The sequence below is a fragment of the Spermophilus citellus genome (assembly GCF_964194105.1).
Source record: "Spermophilus citellus genome assembly, chromosome: 9".
NCBI classification, from domain to species: domain Eukaryota; kingdom Metazoa; phylum Chordata; class Mammalia; order Rodentia; family Sciuridae; genus Spermophilus; species Spermophilus citellus.
This window is the reverse complement of record NC_138191.1, coordinates 5,069,695-5,088,143: the sequence shown is the minus strand read 5'-3', so window position 1 is coordinate 5,088,143 and position 18,449 is coordinate 5,069,695. Positions and strand designations below refer to the sequence as shown.

Below are 18,449 nucleotides of genomic sequence, written 5' to 3'. Positions count from 1 at the left end.
TCATAATGCCTACACAAAGTTCTCTACGTGTTCGCCGTCCTGGAAATTTGTTTTCCTAGCGCCATCTAGTGTCCAGTCGAAAACTGTCACTACTGTTAAACCTAGTTTTATTGGCTCATTCCTGATACAGTAGGCGTTTTTTATTTGTTCCTAAGCCTGATTCGCCAAAGTAAGCCAATGAGCATGAAGGGCGGAGTAATGAGGGAGCCAATCGCGCCGAGTTTTATTGGGACGCGCCGGCCAGACGCCTCTCCGGTTACCCGCGCCTCGGAAAAAAGGGGCGGTTGGTGGGGCCTCCATTGTCCAGGATTAAGGGAGCCATGAGGTAAGGGGATGTAGGTGCTCAAGGTGTTTCCCTGAGAACTTAGGAAGGTGGGTCGCGGGCAGTCGGAGGACCCAGGGCGGTGTGTCCCGGGCCTGCGGCCCCAGGCCCGGGGGAGTAGGGTGGTCCGAGGCTGGGAGGCGGGTGCGAGAGTCCGGCCCGGAGGGGCTGAAGAGAGGGAGGGTCCCCGGGGCCCGCAGTGGCGCCCGCCGTCTGGACTGAGGCGGCCGGGACGTGCCCTGTAAATGCACGCGCGAAGCCCAGGTGAGCGGCCGCCGCAGCCCCACGGTTCCTTCTCGCGTGGAGCTGGCGCGCCGTGGTGGAGTCTCTGCAGTGAGCGGAAATGACTGTTTTCAGGGGTGACCGAGGCCGTGGTCGCGGTGGGCGCTTTGGTTCCAGAGGGGGACCAGGAGGAGGGTGAGTGCCCGTCTGGACATCCCCGCACTTGCCAGTGCCAGTCGTCGGGGTGGGGGTTGGAGGGGCCCCGCCTGCTGAGGCTCGCACCCCGCCTTCCCCCTGCTGGAGGCAGACCCCTTCTCCACCTCGCCGGTGCGGGTGCCCGTCGGCCTGATTTCTGTTTGGACTGTTTCTCTTGTTTTAGGTTCAGGCCCTTCGTGCCACATATCCCCTTCGATTTCTATTTGGTGAGTTCTTGAGTTAATATCAGTTTCCTGGTCATGGTCACTTGCAGATGTAGGTGGTTGGAGTAGTGAATGATTTGGGATTTTAAAGAATTTTACGTATGTGTTTATTTACTTTTGGCACTTGGCGATGGACCTTAAGGCCTCAAGCCTACCAAGCAAACACTCGACTGCGAGCCCCTGATTTTATTACAATTAATACAGATTAGTAGTACATATAAAAGGTTCCGTGTGATGCTTCAATCCATGTATACAGCAGGCACTGATGAAATCCAGCCTTCTTTGTCCACTCTGCCCCTCTGTAGAGTTGGAGTTTTGAGTCAACTGTGTGTCATTTCATGTACCAAAACAATGTAAGCAAAGCCACTTGCAGTGGTGCATACCTATAAACCCAGCTACTAAGGAGCCTGAGTTTGTATAGGTAGGATTCAAAATTTGAGGCCAGCCTTGGCAACTTAGTGACGCCCTGTTTTAAAATAGAGTTCTGGGGATACAGTTCAATGGTAGAGTGCCAGTGGTTTCAATCCCCGGTACTACAAAAAAAAAAAGTAAGCAGGGTAAGGAAGATGATTTCTTGCCTACATAGTTGGAATCTGTCCTAAACAGTTAATTATATCTCTGGCTTAGTTTTTTTTTTTTTTTTTTTTTTTTTTTTAAATACAAAGGTAGCTCGAGCTTAAATTATGGCTCTTCTATTCTTGTTTGAACATCTTTGATTGAAAACAAGTAGAATTATCTGTTTTTTAATTTTTTTTCTATCATAACAGGAAAAAATATCTGTTGTATCTTATTTTTGGTAAATGGTATGTTTTTGTTTTTCTCTCAGTGTGAAATGGCCTTCCCTCGAGTCAAGCCAGCACCTGATGAAACTTCCTTCAGTGAAGCCTTGCTGAAGAGGAATCAGGACCTTGCTCCCAATTCTGCTGAACAGGTGTGTTCTTTTGGCTTTCTTTCCGAGATTTCACTAAAAACAGAAAAGTGACTATTATAGTTAAGAAGAGTGTTATGTGGGCTGTGGGTGTAGCTCAGTGGTAGAGCACTTAACCTAGCATGTATGAGGCTCTGGGTTTGATCACCAGCAAGAACCTAAACTCCACAGAAGGTTTACTTGTCCTCTATATAGAGAGTTAGAGTTAAAGTGCTAGGTGAATATATGAGTGGTTATGTGGCATCATATTTTCTTTGGGGAATCTATTAAGGATTAAATAGTTGTTCTTTTCAGATATATTCAAGGCCAGAAGGGGTGAAGTGTTTTCAGACCCCTAATGCATGAGTTTGTATAGACGAGATTAGGGGAAAATGTTTTTTCCCCTAACCTCAAGTAACTCTTGAGAAGTTACTTGTGATTTTTGACTTTAGGGTATTTTTGTTTTGTGATGTTTTTTAGGCCTCAATCCTTTCTCTGGTGACAAAAATAAACAATGTGATCGACAATTTGATTGTGGCTCCAGGGACATTTGAAGTGGTGAGTTTTTTGATGGCTTAGTTCTAAGATAGGGCAGCCTTGTTAAGAGGAATTTTCATTGGCTTCTGTCTCTTTACCTATTCCACATTTAACTTAAAATGGAAAAGTATAGACTTCTGAAATTTCCCTGTAATACTGTTGTTGAGGCAAGATTTTTATTATTATTATCAGCTATCATTATTATCTGTAGCCACGTTGTATAGCCATGCTTTCATGCTTTTGAGATATGAATTTACCACTGCTGCATCCAAATGTGGGAAATAAGAAGTTGTGTCTTAAGAGTTCTGAGAGCAGCCGGTCACCTGACTATAATCCCAGTGGCTTGGGAGGCTGAGACAGGAGAATCGCTAGTTCAAAGCCACCCTCAGCAACTGCAAGGCGCTAAGCAACTCAGTGAGACCCTGTCTCTAAATAAAAGAGAGAGAGAGAGAGAGATCTGAGAGGAACTTGGCACCTTTTTTCTTCTAATTTTTTCCCCCTGAAATCCTTTTTCCAATAGCAAATTGAAGAAGTCCGACAGGTAGGATCATATAAAAAGGGAACAATGACTACAGGACACAACGTAGCTGACCTGGTGGTAATACTAAAGATTCTGCCAACATGTGAGTATACCTCTTTCTCTTTCTTTTCTGGTGCTAGGTGTCAAACCCAGGCCCCTGAGCTTGGCAGGCGAGTGCTCTACTGCTGGGCTACATCCCTCAGCCCCCAGTTCATCTTTCTGACCGTGGAAAACAATGTAATAGTTTGATTTGGGACCTAGGGATTTTTAAAGACCAGATCTGTGTGTGTGTGAGGGGGGGGGTGTTTGGGACATAAATAGGAAATTTGATTTTTTAAGTTTACTGGGTTATAAGGGACTGTTGAGTTAGTCTACTGACAAAGCTTCAGCTCTCATAATCTAATTGTTCCACCTCTCACCATTCTTGCATTGCCTAACACGTGAGCTTTTTGGGAGATGCCTTATATCCAAACCATAAAAGGGACAGACTCTCTAACGTGTGTCTGAAAGAATGTATGCCCAGTACTCTGGGACTGTGTTTCTCTGCTGGATATTTTGCTCCTAAGGGAATTATTAGCACTGCCTAGAGATGTTTTTGGTTGTCACAGCTAGGGGGTACTCCTGGCATCAAAAGGGGCTAAAGGCTGGGAATGGTGCTAAACATCCTACAGTGCACAGGACTAACCAATCCAGATGTTATAAGTGCCACTGACCTGAAAAACTCTGATATTGAGGCTTTAGCTCAGTGGCAGAGTACCTGCCTAGCATTTGTGAGGCACTGGGTTTGATCCTTAGCACTGCATAGAAAAATAAACAAACAAACAGGTAAATGCATGGCATGCTGTCCATCTACCACTACAAAAGAAAAAAAAATTTAAGTTATTAAAAAATCTAACGACTTTAGTATGGAAAAAAGATGTGAGTATAGGAAGTGTCCTATTCCTGAACCTTCCAGTTTCTGTGTCTAGGACTTAAGCTTTCCTTTGTAAAAGTGTTCTGTTACACTTGTTCCACACTTGAATGTGGGGCAGAAATGACGGTACTAAGTATCTCAGAGATATATAGGAAGTCTACATAAATAGATGATTTATAATGGTATTTTTTCCCCCTCAATCTAGTGGAAGCTGTTGCTGCCCTGGGGAACAAAGTCGTGGAAAGTTTAAGAGCACAGGATCCATCTGAAGGTTTGAATTTATTGCTGAATATGTATTGAGTAGCAATAGGAGCCAGGTCCTGTAATTATACTTTCAACAAAATCAGGTCAGACTAGATTTAGTAAATGCAGTTTTATGTTGTAGGAGTTTTTGGAAGGGGTTTGAAATTCCATTTTATCTCCTTTCTAAAGCTCTGTATTTTGAATCCTTAGTCTGAACTCTGGTTTTTAAATGCCCACCTGTTCCCACAGGAATGATTTAACTTTGATCATCTAATGAAAATGTGAATTACAACTTTTGATTATTTTGTTCTTTTAGTTTTGACCATGCTGACCAATGAAACTGGTTTTGAAATCAGTTCTTCTGATGCTACAGTGAAGATTCTCATTACGACTGTGCCACCCAATCTCCGAAAACTGGACCCGGAACTCCACTGTTAGTCCTTTTTTCCATTGCTGAAAAGTGTGGGGGAAATAAAATGCATGGTATCTTTGCTGAGTTTTTTTGTTTCATAGGAAGCTTTCTGGAAATTAAAGGACTTAAGTTTACCCTGTACTTTGGAAATAACTTTACAAGCTTCCTAGTGAAATTTTCAAAGATAGGATAGCCAGGAAGAAAATTTGGAACAATTAAAAAGGATGGTAGAAATATTTGTGAAGAAAGGAGGATAGATTTTTGGAGAAAATCACAGATCTTGCATGCTTCTAGATTTAGTTTGGAATAGGTGTAATAATTTTGGAACAAGTGACTTGCTGATCTGAGGAACATGGGATGGTTTAACAAAATTGTTAAAATTAGCTTGCCTCTCCTAAGTTTCTGAACTGTGGTGGTGGCAGGACTGGATTGCTTGCTTAATAGCAGGATTGTTTCACATTGGTCTGTCATGCTTTATCTAGTGGATATCAAGGTGTTGCAGAGTGCTTTAGCAGCCATCCGACATGCCCGCTGGTTCGAGGAAAATGCTTCTCAGTCCACGTGAGTCGGTCTCTGGTCATTTTCAGATAACCTTTCTAACTGAATAGCAGGATTTCCCCATACTTCCTCTGATAGAACTGTTTTGGCCATGATCTGTTGGATTTTCATTTTTACTTTAAATAAGCAAATTAAGATTGAAAGAAGAGCACATGCAGTTTTATAAATAGTATAGTCAGCTTCAACTCTACCTCAGGTGTGGAAATGTGATCTTATTACCTTTTTTTGTGGGGTGGGCTACCAGGGATTGAATTCAGGGGCACTTGATACTAAGCCACATCCCCAGCCCTATTTAATATTTTATTTAGAGACAGGGTCTCACAGAGTTGCTCAGTACCTTACTTTTTCTGAGGTTGGCTTTGAACTCTAGATCCTCCAGTCTCAGCCTCCAGAGTTAATAGGATTACAGGCGTGTACCACTTTGCCCAGCAGCGATGTTACTACTTTTAATCCTTGGATCTCTTTTACATTCAGAGTTAAGGTTCTCATCAGACTGCTGAAGGACTTAAGGATTCGTTTTCCTGGCTTTGAGCCCCTCACACCCTGGATCCTTGACCTACTTGTAAGTAAACAAGGACAATAGGAATTCCTACGCATTCATATTGGTAGTACTTACTGTGAAACCTACTAGAATCTGAAATTCAGTAAAGCTTAAAAAGAAATTCAGTGGACACAGGTGATCCAGTAGATCCAAAGTTTATTATTTCATTGGGTTCTGGGAGTATTTGATTAAATGAGTAGTTACTGAGTTACAGTGCCCCTTTTGTTTTTATTACTATTATTTCATTATTGTGATACTGGAAAGAAATGAACAAATGAGGACCAATTTCAGAATTTCTTCTGGATGTGTTTGGCTAGACCTTAATGACTTATTTTCCTTGTGATGATTTATTCAAGTTTTAGTTTGCTTTAAAGATAGAATTGCCACTTGGTGGCACACCTACCAGACTTACTCTTTTCTAGGGGCACTATGCTGTGATGAATAACCCCACCAGACAGCCTTTGGCCCTAAATGTGGCATACAGGTACCACATATTTCTTTTCAGTTTGGGGTTGGTTATAAGGTGGTAGTGGGGGTGTGTTAATACTTCCCTATGTTTCAGGCGTTGCTTGCAGATTCTGGCTGCAGGACTGTTTCTTCCAGGATCAGTGGGTATCACTGACCCCTGTGAAAGCGGCAACTTCAGAGTACATACGGTCATGACCCTGGAACAGCAGGTATTGGGACAGTTATGAAGTGGTCTGAGAGGACCTAGGGAACATGATCTTTAGGGATCCATGGTATCTGGGGGTTTTCAAAGACTGTGGTCCTAAGATTAAAAGTTATATGCATCTGTTTTCGCAAGGGTGTCAGTCAGATGAAGTACTGATTTTCTTTGCTAATTTACCCTCACTTTGCTCTTCCTCAGGATATGGTCTGCTACACAGCTCAGACTCTGGTTCGAATCCTCTCACACGGTGGCTTTAGGAAGATCCTTGGCCAGGAGGGTGATGCCAGCTGTGAGTACTCACTGTGTGTATGGGTCAGGGGTTTCTTCTGGTGCTCAGCTGGCTTTGTGTGGTGCTGTGACATAACCCTAGGGGCACTCCAAGGAGATACGTCCCCAGCCCTTTCTTTAGAGACAGTCTTGCTGAAATTGCAGGGGTTTAGCCAGTGCATCCATCTTACTCAGATGACTTCATGTTTCTGCTATGTTCTGCTTGTTTGCTGGGGTATTTGTTTGAAAGCACTTATTTTTTTTATTCTAGATCTTGCTTCTGAAATATCTACCTGGGATGGAGTGATAGTGACACCTTCAGAAAAGGCTTACGAGAAGCCACCTGAGAAGAAGGAAGGAGAGGAAGAGGAGGAGAATACAGAAGAACCACCTCAAGGAGAGGAAGAGGAAAGCATGGAAACTCAAGAGTGATCTTCCTTCCCTTCAGTCCCGTTCCTACTCAAGGGGAAGACCAGATCCTAAGCTATCTGCTACTGGGCTTTGTATGGTGCATTTCTGTGGAATAGAGGAGACATCAGGAAAGAAACTCTATAGAAAGATTTGTCATTCCATTGGTTTTGATACTGGCCTAGCAGCCCAAAATCTCCTGTTTATAAATCTATGCCATCCATCTATAATGAAGCAGGATACCAACATTTCTTCCTTATACTCCCAAATCCCAACTCCTAAACACCCCACTCAACCATTACTCTGTTGTTGAAATGTGAACTGTTAGGTGTTTGGACATTTTTTTTTCTAAGAAAAACTATTAAAGTACTTCCTAGTAGGGCTCTTGGTTTTGTTTTTCCTTAGTAGGTGGTGGCCTCCTTTACTTACTCTTTTTTTTCATTGGAAGTGATACTGAGTCATAAACACCAAGATCGCAACTTGAAACTGAAGTATATACCTCTGGAACCTTTTCATATATTAGTAAATGAGAATACTGTTTAAGCATTTATTGAATTAAATGGTTCTAGCAGTACTGCTGTTGTATTCAAGCCAGTGCAATCAACAAAAAAGGGTGGACAGAGGTCATTCATCTTGTCTTTGTAAATCCTCTGTAAACAAAAGGAAAAAGAGAAGTCACAGGTAGAGGACATGTTGCCTGGGTCCACTATAACCAAACAAACGAAGCTCCAGTCTGGTTGACGAGGCCTGAAAAAGATGGTCATTAAGTATGTAGTTAAGAAAAAAACCTCATTTCGTTCTTGGAAGGGAGCAAGAGCTGTAATGAAAGTCCTCTGGGAACTTGAGTCTACTGCACGCAGGTTTCTTGGGTTCCCACGTAGTGAATAAGTGCTTTAAATAAACCAGGGCTGCCATTTAGGTGTCCCAAAGTCTGCAGAAATTGTTCCCTGAATCTTCTCGTATGTTGAAACAAGGCAGCGGGGTAGCAACTGTTTGTGCTGCTCAGTCCCCTGCCATCTTGTTACTTGCTTGGTGAACCCGGGGGATAAACTCCTGAGTCCAGCATGGCCCTCCTGCGGGCTGTTTCCTTGGCAACGCTGTGGTTTAGCCGCCTCAGCCGCTCCTACGGGACAGGAAGAGGTGGAACCTAGTGACTGCCCCTGGGAAAGGCTTTGGGGTTCAGCCAGCCAGGTGCTGGAAACACCTGAGGACGGTCCTGCGTCAAAGTTCACGTAGGATGTCAATGGCTGCAACTGGATACTGAGCACTGAGTCTATTACTGACGCTAGTTGACCACTCCCTTACCCCCAATTTTTTAAATTGGACTTGAAGCGGGGACTTTGTTTACCTGGGCATTCTGTAGGATGTTGTTGACCAGAACAACCCGTCGCCGGGCGTTGAGCAGCTTCTTAACGTAGGGGTCGAGATCCAAGGCCACCTTCTGGTCCTCATTGATGCGGCACAGTTCTGGGGACGGAAGAGCAACAGACGTCTGGCAGCTCACCTCCTGCTCTTGGGAAGGCGGAATCGTCCCGTCCTTCCCCTCACTTCCTTTCTCTCCCGGTCCCAGGGGCCCAGACGTCCTGGGGGCAAGGGGCAGAGACCCGGCCGGGGACGGGGAACCGAAGGTCCTGCCTGGGTCCGCGGGCCGCCCACTCACCCGCGGCGAGGTTGTCGATCTGCTCGCGGAGCTCCACCTGGCTCTCCCTGCAAAGGCCGCAAGGCCGCACGGTCAGCGCGCCCGCCCGCCGCCCACGTATCCCCTGCACCGGGACCAGCCAGCCCCGCCTCCACGGCCCCGGAGGCTCCCCGGGCAGGCCGCCCCGGCTCGGCCACCCCGCTGGCCCCCCGGGCACCTGACGGCGTGGACGTGGGAGTCCAGCTGCTGCACAGCCGGTCGCAGGAACTCGAGGAGGCCTTCGGCAAAGAGGTCGCGGCCTGTGGGCCCTGCCACCGGGGTCCCAGCCCCGGACACTGCAGCAGAACCTGCACCCGCCATCCCAAACTCGGCCGGTGCGGGAACCTGCCGCTAGGGCCGCCGGGAACTGGGGTTCTCCCCAGTGCGCCGCGAGGGGGCGCCGCGGAGCCGCGGCGGCGCGGGGGTTGCTGGGAAATGGAGTTCCCGGCGCGCGGCAGAGGCGCACCCCGGGCCGGGGGAGCGGTGGTTCTGGGCGGGACTGGAGGGCGGGGTTTGCAGAGCTCGGGGTTCCAGGAGCGTGGCCGAGGAGCTGTTGTTTTGGATTGTGTGCTCTTTGTTTTCCTCCAGTGGAATGGAGAAAATAACTGCTGTTCTCCCCAGTGTTCAGAGCCCTCTTTCAGGAGGAAACCAGATGATACTCAGGGTATTGTTTTATATTTATAAAAGAGTATTTTAACAATATTTTTTAGTTGAGATGCACAGGATACCTTTTTCTTCTTTTATCTATTTTTATGTGGTGCCCTGTGGGGATGGAACCCAGGCCTCGCGCTCTCTAGGGAAGAGCTCTACCACGAGCCACAGCCCCGCCCCTGAAGAGTGCATTTTTAATGTCACTAAACATGTGCGAAACTTTATGTCCTTAAAAAAGAAGGAATTGATTTCTGAAATTCTGATACCTGCTAAGACCTCGGTGAACCTTGAGAAGGTTATGCTAAGCGGAATGAGCCAGGCAGAAAAGGACAGAGAGTGCCTGATTCCCTTAGTAGGGTGCCCAGCCGGGTCCACTTCGTAGAGATAAAGTGTAGGACAGAGGCTGGGTGTAGCTAGGGACAGAACTTTGCCTGACCCGTGGAGGCCCTGGGTTATCCCCAGCACACTGTGTCCGCAGGGTCTGGAGGGAGAGGAGAATGGGGAGTTATTGTCAATGGGTACCGAGTTCCAGTTTAGGAAGTTGAAAAGTCACAGAGATGGATGGTGGGGATGGTTGCACACCTGGGAATGGACTTCAGGTCATACACCTGTACATTTAAAGGGTAAGTTTTTATGCATATTTAACTACAATTACATTTTTAAAAAATTACATGTGTTTCCATATTTTCATCTTTTTCCCTCATAAAAGGTCCCTTGGAAGGAAGGCAGGCAAAGTGCAGCATGCATGTCATCCTGGTGTTGAGAGCCACAGCCGAAGGGGCCCCAGCAAACTTCTAGCTGCCAGCTGATTGGCTCCTCTGCGGAGATGCTCATTGGGCTGTTTCCCTGCCCTTTCAGACCATGGAGCTGCTCATTGGGGGACTTTTTTTGGGTCCGCCCACATGACCCAGCCCATGGGCCTCAAGAGCAGGAGGGGTGGGGGAGGTTGAGAGGCTTCTGCGAAGACCGTGGTGGCAGTTGGGCTCTGAGGGAATTCCCGGAGAGCTCTTGTGGTGTGGTGTGTGTTCTAAATAAAGTTGGTTTCTGCTTGACAAGTGGCTCCTGAATTGTGCCCAGCCAGACGGCGGCATCCTGGCACTGTAATCACAGGTTTGAGGCCAGCCTTGGCAACTTAGTGAGACCCTCAGCAACTTAGACCCTTTCTCAAAAAATGAAAAGAAAGTGGGGCTGGGGATGTGGCTCAAGCAGGTAGCGCACTCGCCTGGCATGTGTGCGGCCCGGGTTCGATCCTCAGCACCACATACCAACAAAGATGTTGTGTCCGCAGATAACTAAAAAATAAATATTAAAAAAAGAAAAAGAAAGTGGTAAAGTGCCCCTGGATTCAATCCCTGGTGCCAAAAAAAAAAAAAAAAAAGGTTCCCCTAGGACTGGCTCAGGGGTAGAGCCCTTGCCCAGCTCATACTCTAGCCCCTGGGTTTGATCCCCACCGTGGAAAGTTAAAAAAAAAAAAAAAACCAGCGGTAGAGCACTCGCCTAGCACATGCGAGGCCCTGGGTTCAATCCTCAGCACCACATAAAAATAAATAAACAAAATAAAGGTGTTATGTCCAACTACGACTAAAAAATAAATATAAAAAAAATCCCAAAGTTTATTTTGGTTTTTCATGGCTTTCCAGAGACTCTACATCTCTGCCCATTAAGGCCTAACGAATTCTAGGTGCTCACAATTCTCTAGGCTACGGCAGAGACTGAGTGTGGAGAAACACTCCTGAAGGACAGAAACCGGGGATCCCTAGAGCTCTGGGGGCACAGAGTGCTCATATTCATCTCAGAAATACAGGAGGACAAGGCACTGGAATGGCTATGGGAGGCTGGTGACAGGAAGGTCCCCAGCTGAGACCCCCGTGGAGACCCCGTCTTTTCAAGTCTTGTGCACTTGTTATTGTTGACTGTGATTCCCTGCTCCCTTCTCTCTGGTGATTAAAGGTCAAACTCTCCTGAGAGGCTGGGGACTTATTTTGAAAGTCTTCAGCAAGGAAGGGAATAGCTAGGAAAACTGCACCCTGCTCCCCAGCCAGCCCTTGGGAAGAGGAATCCATGCCAGAGGACGAGCAGTGACAGTGTTGAGGAGGAAAGGGGAAAAGTCCAAGTCCCTGAGGCCTGGACTGGAAAGAGACAGCAGGAGCTGGCCTGGCCCTGGAGCTGGGTGGACCAGCGTCTGGATAAGGAATCTCCAGAAAATAGATAAAACAGAGTACCTGCAACACGAAGCGAGTGAGAATTCCAGGTAAACAAGAAATGACATTTTAGGGTAAGTATTTTATCAGGTGATCCTACTTCAAAAGCCGGGTCTCTGAAGGAACCGCTGCTTATCACCTGGAGTGAGCTGTCTGCTCTCTGTCCTGTTGCAACAGCTGCTGTCTGGCCTTCTGGCCTCTGGTCTCTCCCTCCTTGAGTTTGTTTGCACTCTAAAGTGTCCGTCAAGGACATGATACCTTGCTGCGGCTGAAAGGAGTTTTAGAAACCGTCTCTTGTTGGTTCCTTGGATGCTTGTGAACGTAGACTTCAAAGGTGGGTTGCCAGATTTAGAAAATAGATCAAACAAAATACCTGGGGAACCAATAAATTTCAGTTGCTGATAAACAGTAAGTAACTTTTTAGTGAAGTATTTTATCGGGTGATCCTACTTCCAAAACCGGGTCTCTGGGGAAAACTGCTGGGCCTTGTTCTTATGCTCTCCTTTTTTACTCCTTTTATCACTGTGGATTAACCATTCTCTCTCGTGAACCTGCTGCGATAGTTCCTGCCTGATCTTCTGGCCTCTACTTTCTCCCCTCCTGGTCCATTTGGACTCTGAAATACCAGCCAGATGACACAAGACATAATACTATGCTCAGGGCAAATTAATGCCAAAAAAGAGTTTATACTCCATCCCTTGTTGGTTCCTTGGACGTTTGTGTGGGAGACTGGGCAAGGGTTTCACACACAACCTGAGGTTCGACAGTAGGCTGGAGGCCCGAGCTACTACAGTTGTGCATTCTCCAAGCACTTATCAAAGTCCAGGCGTCATGGCTGAAGGGATGCGGCACAAAAGCCCTCTTCTCCCTGCTGGTGCTTGTGTGATAGGAGCAAATGTGACTCCATTTTGTTTCATGACTTCACCCTGTAAAACAACCATGCCAAGTAGAAGGATCATGACTGGGGCAAGATGTTCTTTTCCTTTTGCTATAGAAACCTTTAAGAACACGGAACTACCTAATGGGGTATTGCTTCTGTAACTAGGGTAACGGGGCTCTGTTTCTGTAACTGGGGTGACTGGGCTAACTGTGATGGGTTAGGCTTCCCTCCGCTTGACTGCACTGTCCCGCTTCTGTCACCTGGCTGGCTTGCATTGGCTAGACCCCCGAACATCCCTTTTGCGGTTTTCAGGCTTATAAGGAGTGCCCTTGCAATTGTTCGGGGCTGATCAGGGGAACAGCTTTATGTTCTGCTCAGCCGCCACCCGTGTGCTTCAATAAAGGCTTGATTCGATGATACGCGAGTGGTCTGGAAGTCAGTTTATGAAACCCCAGACGAAGCTGTAACTGTAACATCGGGGGCTCGCCCTGGATCCGTTTCTTCCCTACCCTCACACCAACTTTGCCTCCAACGACGGCCTTTGGACCTCGGCCCGGAGTAGAGGGGAGCTCCTGAGAGACGCTCCTCAGCCTCACTCCGAGGACGACTCCAATCCTAGGACGCTCTGAAAAGCCTCCTGCCGGGTCCACTCTTCTGGGGAAAAGGTCAGATTGGACACAGTGGCTTACACCTTCCCCGGGACAGGACGAGACGTTGTCCCTGTCTCCCTGGAGATCTCCCTGTGTGACCTCATCTGTCTGTATCTGTCTGGGGGCAGGACGAGACGTGGTCTCTGCCCCATTAGAGGTCTCCCTGTGCGACCTCAGCGATTGTTGCTTGTCCTGTGTCTGTTCTGCTGTTTGTCACCTGTCCAGTGTCTGTTTGCTGGCTGTTTGTCTGTCCGTGTGTTGTGCATGGGCCCTTTTCCTGTTCCCATAACCGCTCTTCCTTCACCAGGACTCCTGCGCTCCACCCACATCAGAGACAGGAAACGCTGCAGAGACCTCTACCTGGACCCCTTTAACTTGTTTTCTTAACTTTTCAGGACTTTGTCTGTTGGTTTGTTTTTGTTTGTTCCCTTTGTGTTCTGTGTTAATTTCTACCTCAGTTTGTTTCTAATGGAAAAAAAATGGTTAAAAGAGTCTTAACTGTGCTCACTACAGCTTGCATTAAATTGTAAAGTGCTGCCAACAGAAGTAAAAAGAATTGTCAAAAGTAAAAGATAAAGGTAAAAAGAAAAAGGCATTCTAGAGATTGCCTTCATTTAGGAACTGGGCCAGGTGGCCAACTGGGTAAATCATGTCAGTCCCTAGAGAGGACAGATTAAAACTAAAGTGTTTTATAAAATTATTATTCCTAAATTGTATAACGGAAAGCATAATTTTGTCTAGAAAATTTGGCTTTTGTCTCTCAGTATTTACAAGCATGAATAACTCCCAACTATTAAAAAATGGTCCAAAGATTTTTCAATGTCAGGCTAAAAGTTGGTGGCCGCTATCCAAGAAACCAGAAAACCAGTTTAAAATGGGACCCCAACCTGGTGGACTCTCTCCAGGAGACCAATAAAGCTGCGTCTTTGGTACGTTCCTCCAGGGAGAAATTAGCCCCCTTTGTTTGTCTATGTTCCCTCAACTCTTTTCAGCTTTCATGAACAGGACCACCTCAGGAAAAAGGTTAAAAAACTTTTAAAATTCTATATTTGTTAAATTCATAATTTTGATCCAATACACCTAGGTTAATATGTTTTTCTGATTACGCTCTGCTTTATTCTAAGGCATATTTACAAAGGTTAACTCTCAATCTAATAGGTTTTTTAAGAAATAAGCTACAAGGTTTTTGTGTGTCTGTTTGCTTTGTGTGGGTGCACCGGTGTACTGTCTGTCTACATGTATTGCCATGTCTATATATATTTGGTACAAAAAATTGACATATGAGCTCATAAATTATAATTTTTAAAAAATGTATACAAATACTTTTGGTTAATATGACTTAAAAGGTTCAATTCAAATTGGAAAAAATAGATCAAAGTACAAATGTCTTTAAAGTTACTAATGCACAGTTTTGTTTCTAGATGGTTAAACAACTGTTAAAATGTTATAAAGTATCTGACATCCATTGTCTCTAGGATTTTTCTTCAACAGGAAAAAAGATTACTAATACTATTCAATGCACTTGTCTGATACTTGTTTTTTTTTTTTTTTAAAAAACTGATACATAAATTTCATCTAAACATATATAAAATTAAGCATGGATGTATTTGTTAGAGACATCTAATTGGTACAAAGTTAAAATGCTGACTGTTAAATATAATATCAAGTACTCTTTTTTTTTTTTTTTAAAGAGAGAGTGAGAGAGAATTTTTAATATTTATTTTTTAGTTCTCAGCGGACACAACATCTTTGTTGGTATATGGTGCTGAGGATCGAACCCCGGCCGCACGCATGCCAGGCGAGCGCGCTACCGCTTGAGCCACATCCCCAGCCCATATCAAGTACTCTTAACTCCTTAAATTCCATAGGTAAAATATTTAAACAATGTTGGCATTTTCATAAATTGGTAAACTAAAAAGGAAATTTAAAATTATTTTGTGTTATTATAAAAACAAAAGTTACTATAAATTACAAAGTCCCAACAGATATAATTCTACATACAAGGAGTCAAGAGGTTTCAACTGTATTTCAATTAAGGTACAGTAAATAACAAATATTTCATCTTATTAAAATAGATTAATTTACCTAAATTCAGAAATTTATAAGGGTTATTTCAAGGTACAAACAGAAAAATCAATAGATTAAAAATTATTAAAAATTTTTAAATATAAAAACTATAAAAATTATATTAAAAAATATATTTAATAAAAAACGTTTCCAAGTAAAAAGTCTTTATGTGGTAAAGTATATGTATACTTATAATACATCTAAGTAAACAACAAAAGGGTCTAATTAAGTAATATAAAGGTCTATAAATAAGAGACAAATATTAAAAGGTTTATATGTAACTAAGTTGGTTATGTATGTAACACAAATAGTTAAAACTATTCAAGGTTGTTCCTTAAGGACAAATAATAATGTACTGATATATTTATATGTTAAAATGACAAAACTTCTAAAAATATTAATTACATTGTGTCTATTAAGTTTTATCCCCTAGAACAAGTATCTTAAAAAATCAAGGTTTGTACATTTGTGGTTAAACAGCAACTGTTATTTTAGAGTATTGTCCTACATTACAGAGTCTAGATTTTTCTTTAAAAGCTAACCTTGGTTAATATAAAAAAAATCAATAAAAATGTCGTACATTACTCTTCTTTACAGATTAAATGTGTTCATATCTTTCAGGTATACAATTCTTTAAGGTAAAAGATTTAAAGAAACATTTTATCAAGCTGGTATTCGCCAAACTAAAGTTGTCTGTAATGGAAATTTTAAACTTATAAGGAAAATAGATTTTATTTTATTTATTTATATTATTTAATGTTTTGTAACCAAATCTTATGTTACCTTTTACACTAAAATATAAAATTTTAAAGATATTTTAAAAAGTAATGAGAGGGGCTGGGGATGTGGCTCAAGCGGTAGCACGCTCGCCTGGCATGCGTGCGGCCCGGGTTCGATCCTCAGCACCACATACCAACAAAGATGTTGTGTCGGCCAAATACTAAAAAAATAAATATTAAGAATTCTCTCTCTCTCTCTCTCTCTCTCCTCTCTCACTCTCTCTTTAAAAAAAAAAAAGTAATGAGAGCCTAATCTATTTAAAGATTAATATTATAAAACATTTGCCACTTTTCCACATGGAAAAAACATGTTAAGGGCTCTCAGCCTTTCCTTAATTAATGTTTCAAATATATGTCTTATGGTGCTACCAACATTCATACAGAGTCAGAAAACAATATATATAAACTTTATAAAATGATATCTAAAAAGAGAGATAAAGATCAGCTTTAGAACTAAAACACTTTACCTAGGATTTGTAAAGAGCCCTGCCTTACCTGAGAGAAGGCTCTGCCTCCCACCTTACAGCATGTCAGAATAACTTCAAAGTAGGCCAGATTTCAGTTGATTTAAAGTTATATTCAAAGATTAATTTTATTTAAAAAATTACTGTGATCTCAAATAGGAAATATAATGTATAACTCAGCCAAGGTTCAAAATTATATACAAGCTAAATATGTTTTTATTATTAATTTCACTTTGTATTTCATTATAACTAAAAAAAAAAAGGTGACCGTGACACTCAGAGAAACCAAGAGACCTTTATTGTGGCAATGTCTGATTAACACAAAGAGAGAGAGAGAGAAAGAGAGAGAGAGAGAGAAAAAACAAAGGGTAAGAGAGAGGGAAAGAGAGAAGAGTGAGAGGAAGAATGAGAGAGAGGGAACGTGAGAGAAGAAAGAGAGAGCAAGAGAGGAGGACCTGACAAGAGAAAGTTCTTGTAGCCCAAATCTAATGGGCTCTCTGGGTCTGCAAGTGCCTTGTTGGTGTGCAGTGATTGGATCAGACAGTAGTTGCTAAGGGTGTCACCTTCTGCCTTCAGGCAGACCGGGCAGGGGTCAGATGTGGTTTCCGTGACACCAGACAGGTAAAAGTCAAGTGTTCAACTTTAAGTAGGGTTGAATGTTCAGGCTTGAGTGGGGTTGAGTGTTGAGACTTCAGGCAAACAAGCGAAACTAACATTGGTTCAGCCTGCTCCACAACTAACAATAACTGATGCCTGTTAATGTTTTTTTTTTTTTTTAATATTTTTTAGTTGTTGATGAACCTTTATTTTATTTATTTGTATGTGGTGCTGAGAATCGAACCCAGTGCCTCACACATGCTAGGCAAGCGCTCTACCACTGAGCCGCAACCCCAATCCCCCCTGTTAATGTTTTACAGAGTTAATACTTCATGAACACACAACCTAAATTAATTTGAGATATTAAGCTATCATCTGTAGACAGATAATAATTAAAAGAGATTAAATTAACTGTAAAGGGGCTAAAGTTATGGCTCAGCAGTAGAGTGCTTGCCTTACAAATGTGAGGCACTGGGTTCAATGTTCAGCATTACATGAATTAATAAATAAAATAAGGATATTGTGTTATGTAAAAAAAATTAACTGTAAAGCTATAAACATTAAAGTTAAAGCCCAGCATTCTTACTTTAAAACTGGTAAATCTGACTTGCTGGATGTTTAAGGCCAAACTTAAATATTAAGGTTAAAATAAAGGGGCCAAAGAAACCAATATTTGGCTCTTGCCCTCTGAGTCAGCCTGAACCCAGGACAGGGGGAAAAACTTTGCAACTCCAGGCCACATAACCTCCTGATAAGGGAGATTAATGAGACCCCTGGAGAACAGAAAGCCAATGAGTGTCCATGCTGCAAAAGAGGAGGGTCATTGAAACAGGGAGACATGCCTGATGCTTCCAAGGGAAGCCACATGGTCAGCCAGACCTTGACCCATCCTAATGCAGATGACACTAACAGAGCTAAAATGCTGCTCACAGGTTCCCCAAGAATGTCCTCCGAGGAAACTCAGCTGACTCTTAGCAATAGGTAGAAACAAGGTCAGTTTGACCAGCTTGGTCTTAAACACCCAGCAAAACAGTTAAAACCAAAGCACAGCCATTCCTGGACTTTTAAAAAGAAACAACACTTATTTTAATGTAACTTAAAATGTACACTTGTGTTATACCCCTCAAAATGAGTAAGACTGGAGGCAACAAAAGAGAAATTCTTAGGCAAAAATGCCTGATAACTATCAATAAAAAAACTGCCAGAAGTTTTTAGTCAGTTTAAGGCCTATAGATCTTCCTAACCTCCTACACAGGTAGATGTGATCAATGTTTGTTAATCTAATTAACCCTAAGTAACAAAGGGATCTTTACTGAACACAGAGGTCATGCCAAAAAGGTATTTTTACAAAAATCAGAAGACATTAACTAATTTAACTAAATGTTGTGTCTACATTCTGACAATGTTAAAGATTTATGTTCCCTAAAAAAAAAAAAAAGTGCCTTATTAGGCTTTGTTAGGCCTTGTTATGGGGACAATTTCTCAGGTCTTCCACCTTCTGGTAAACAATTATTAATTTCTATCATTTTCATGATATTCATGG

The 18,449-nt window shown here is 43.2% G+C and overlaps 2 protein-coding genes across 4 annotated transcripts; one reads left to right on the top strand and one right to left on the bottom strand.

Moving 5' to 3' along the window:
- The first annotated feature begins 177 nt into the window (after nucleotides 1-177).
- ILF2 (interleukin enhancer binding factor 2) lies at nucleotides 178-7,320 on the top strand. The gene is made up of 14 exons (XM_081306712.1): nucleotides 178-325; nucleotides 680-739; nucleotides 924-966; nucleotides 1,790-1,894; nucleotides 2,351-2,428; nucleotides 2,928-3,030; nucleotides 4,046-4,111; nucleotides 4,400-4,516; nucleotides 4,978-5,056; nucleotides 5,528-5,615; nucleotides 6,017-6,078; nucleotides 6,157-6,271; nucleotides 6,463-6,553; nucleotides 6,803-7,320. The coding sequence occupies exons 1-14, from the start codon at nucleotides 321-323 to the stop codon at nucleotides 6,961-6,963; spliced, it is 1,173 nt and encodes a 390-aa protein (XP_081162838.1). The 5' UTR covers nucleotides 178-320; the 3' UTR covers nucleotides 6,964-7,320.
- Nucleotides 7,321-7,472: 152 nt separating this feature from the next.
- SNAPIN (SNAP associated protein) lies at nucleotides 7,473-8,989 on the bottom strand. Of its 3 annotated transcripts, none has more exons than XM_081306713.1 (4): nucleotides 8,796-8,989; nucleotides 8,600-8,646; nucleotides 8,288-8,406; nucleotides 7,473-7,589 (listed from the first exon to the last, which is right to left on the bottom strand). In XM_081306713.1, exons 1-4 carry the CDS (start codon nucleotides 8,936-8,938, stop codon nucleotides 7,479-7,481), a joined length of 420 nt encoding a protein of 139 aa, XP_081162839.1. In that variant the 5' UTR covers nucleotides 8,939-8,989; the 3' UTR covers nucleotides 7,473-7,478. The 3 variants fall into 3 exon arrangements, with proteins under 3 accessions (XP_081162839.1, XP_081162841.1, XP_081162840.1); XM_081306715.1 differs by having other exon boundaries at nucleotides 7,473-7,686; nucleotides 8,796-8,988; XM_081306714.1 differs by having other exon boundaries at nucleotides 7,473-8,062; nucleotides 8,796-8,984.
- Nucleotides 8,990-18,449: the final 9,460 nt, after the last annotated feature.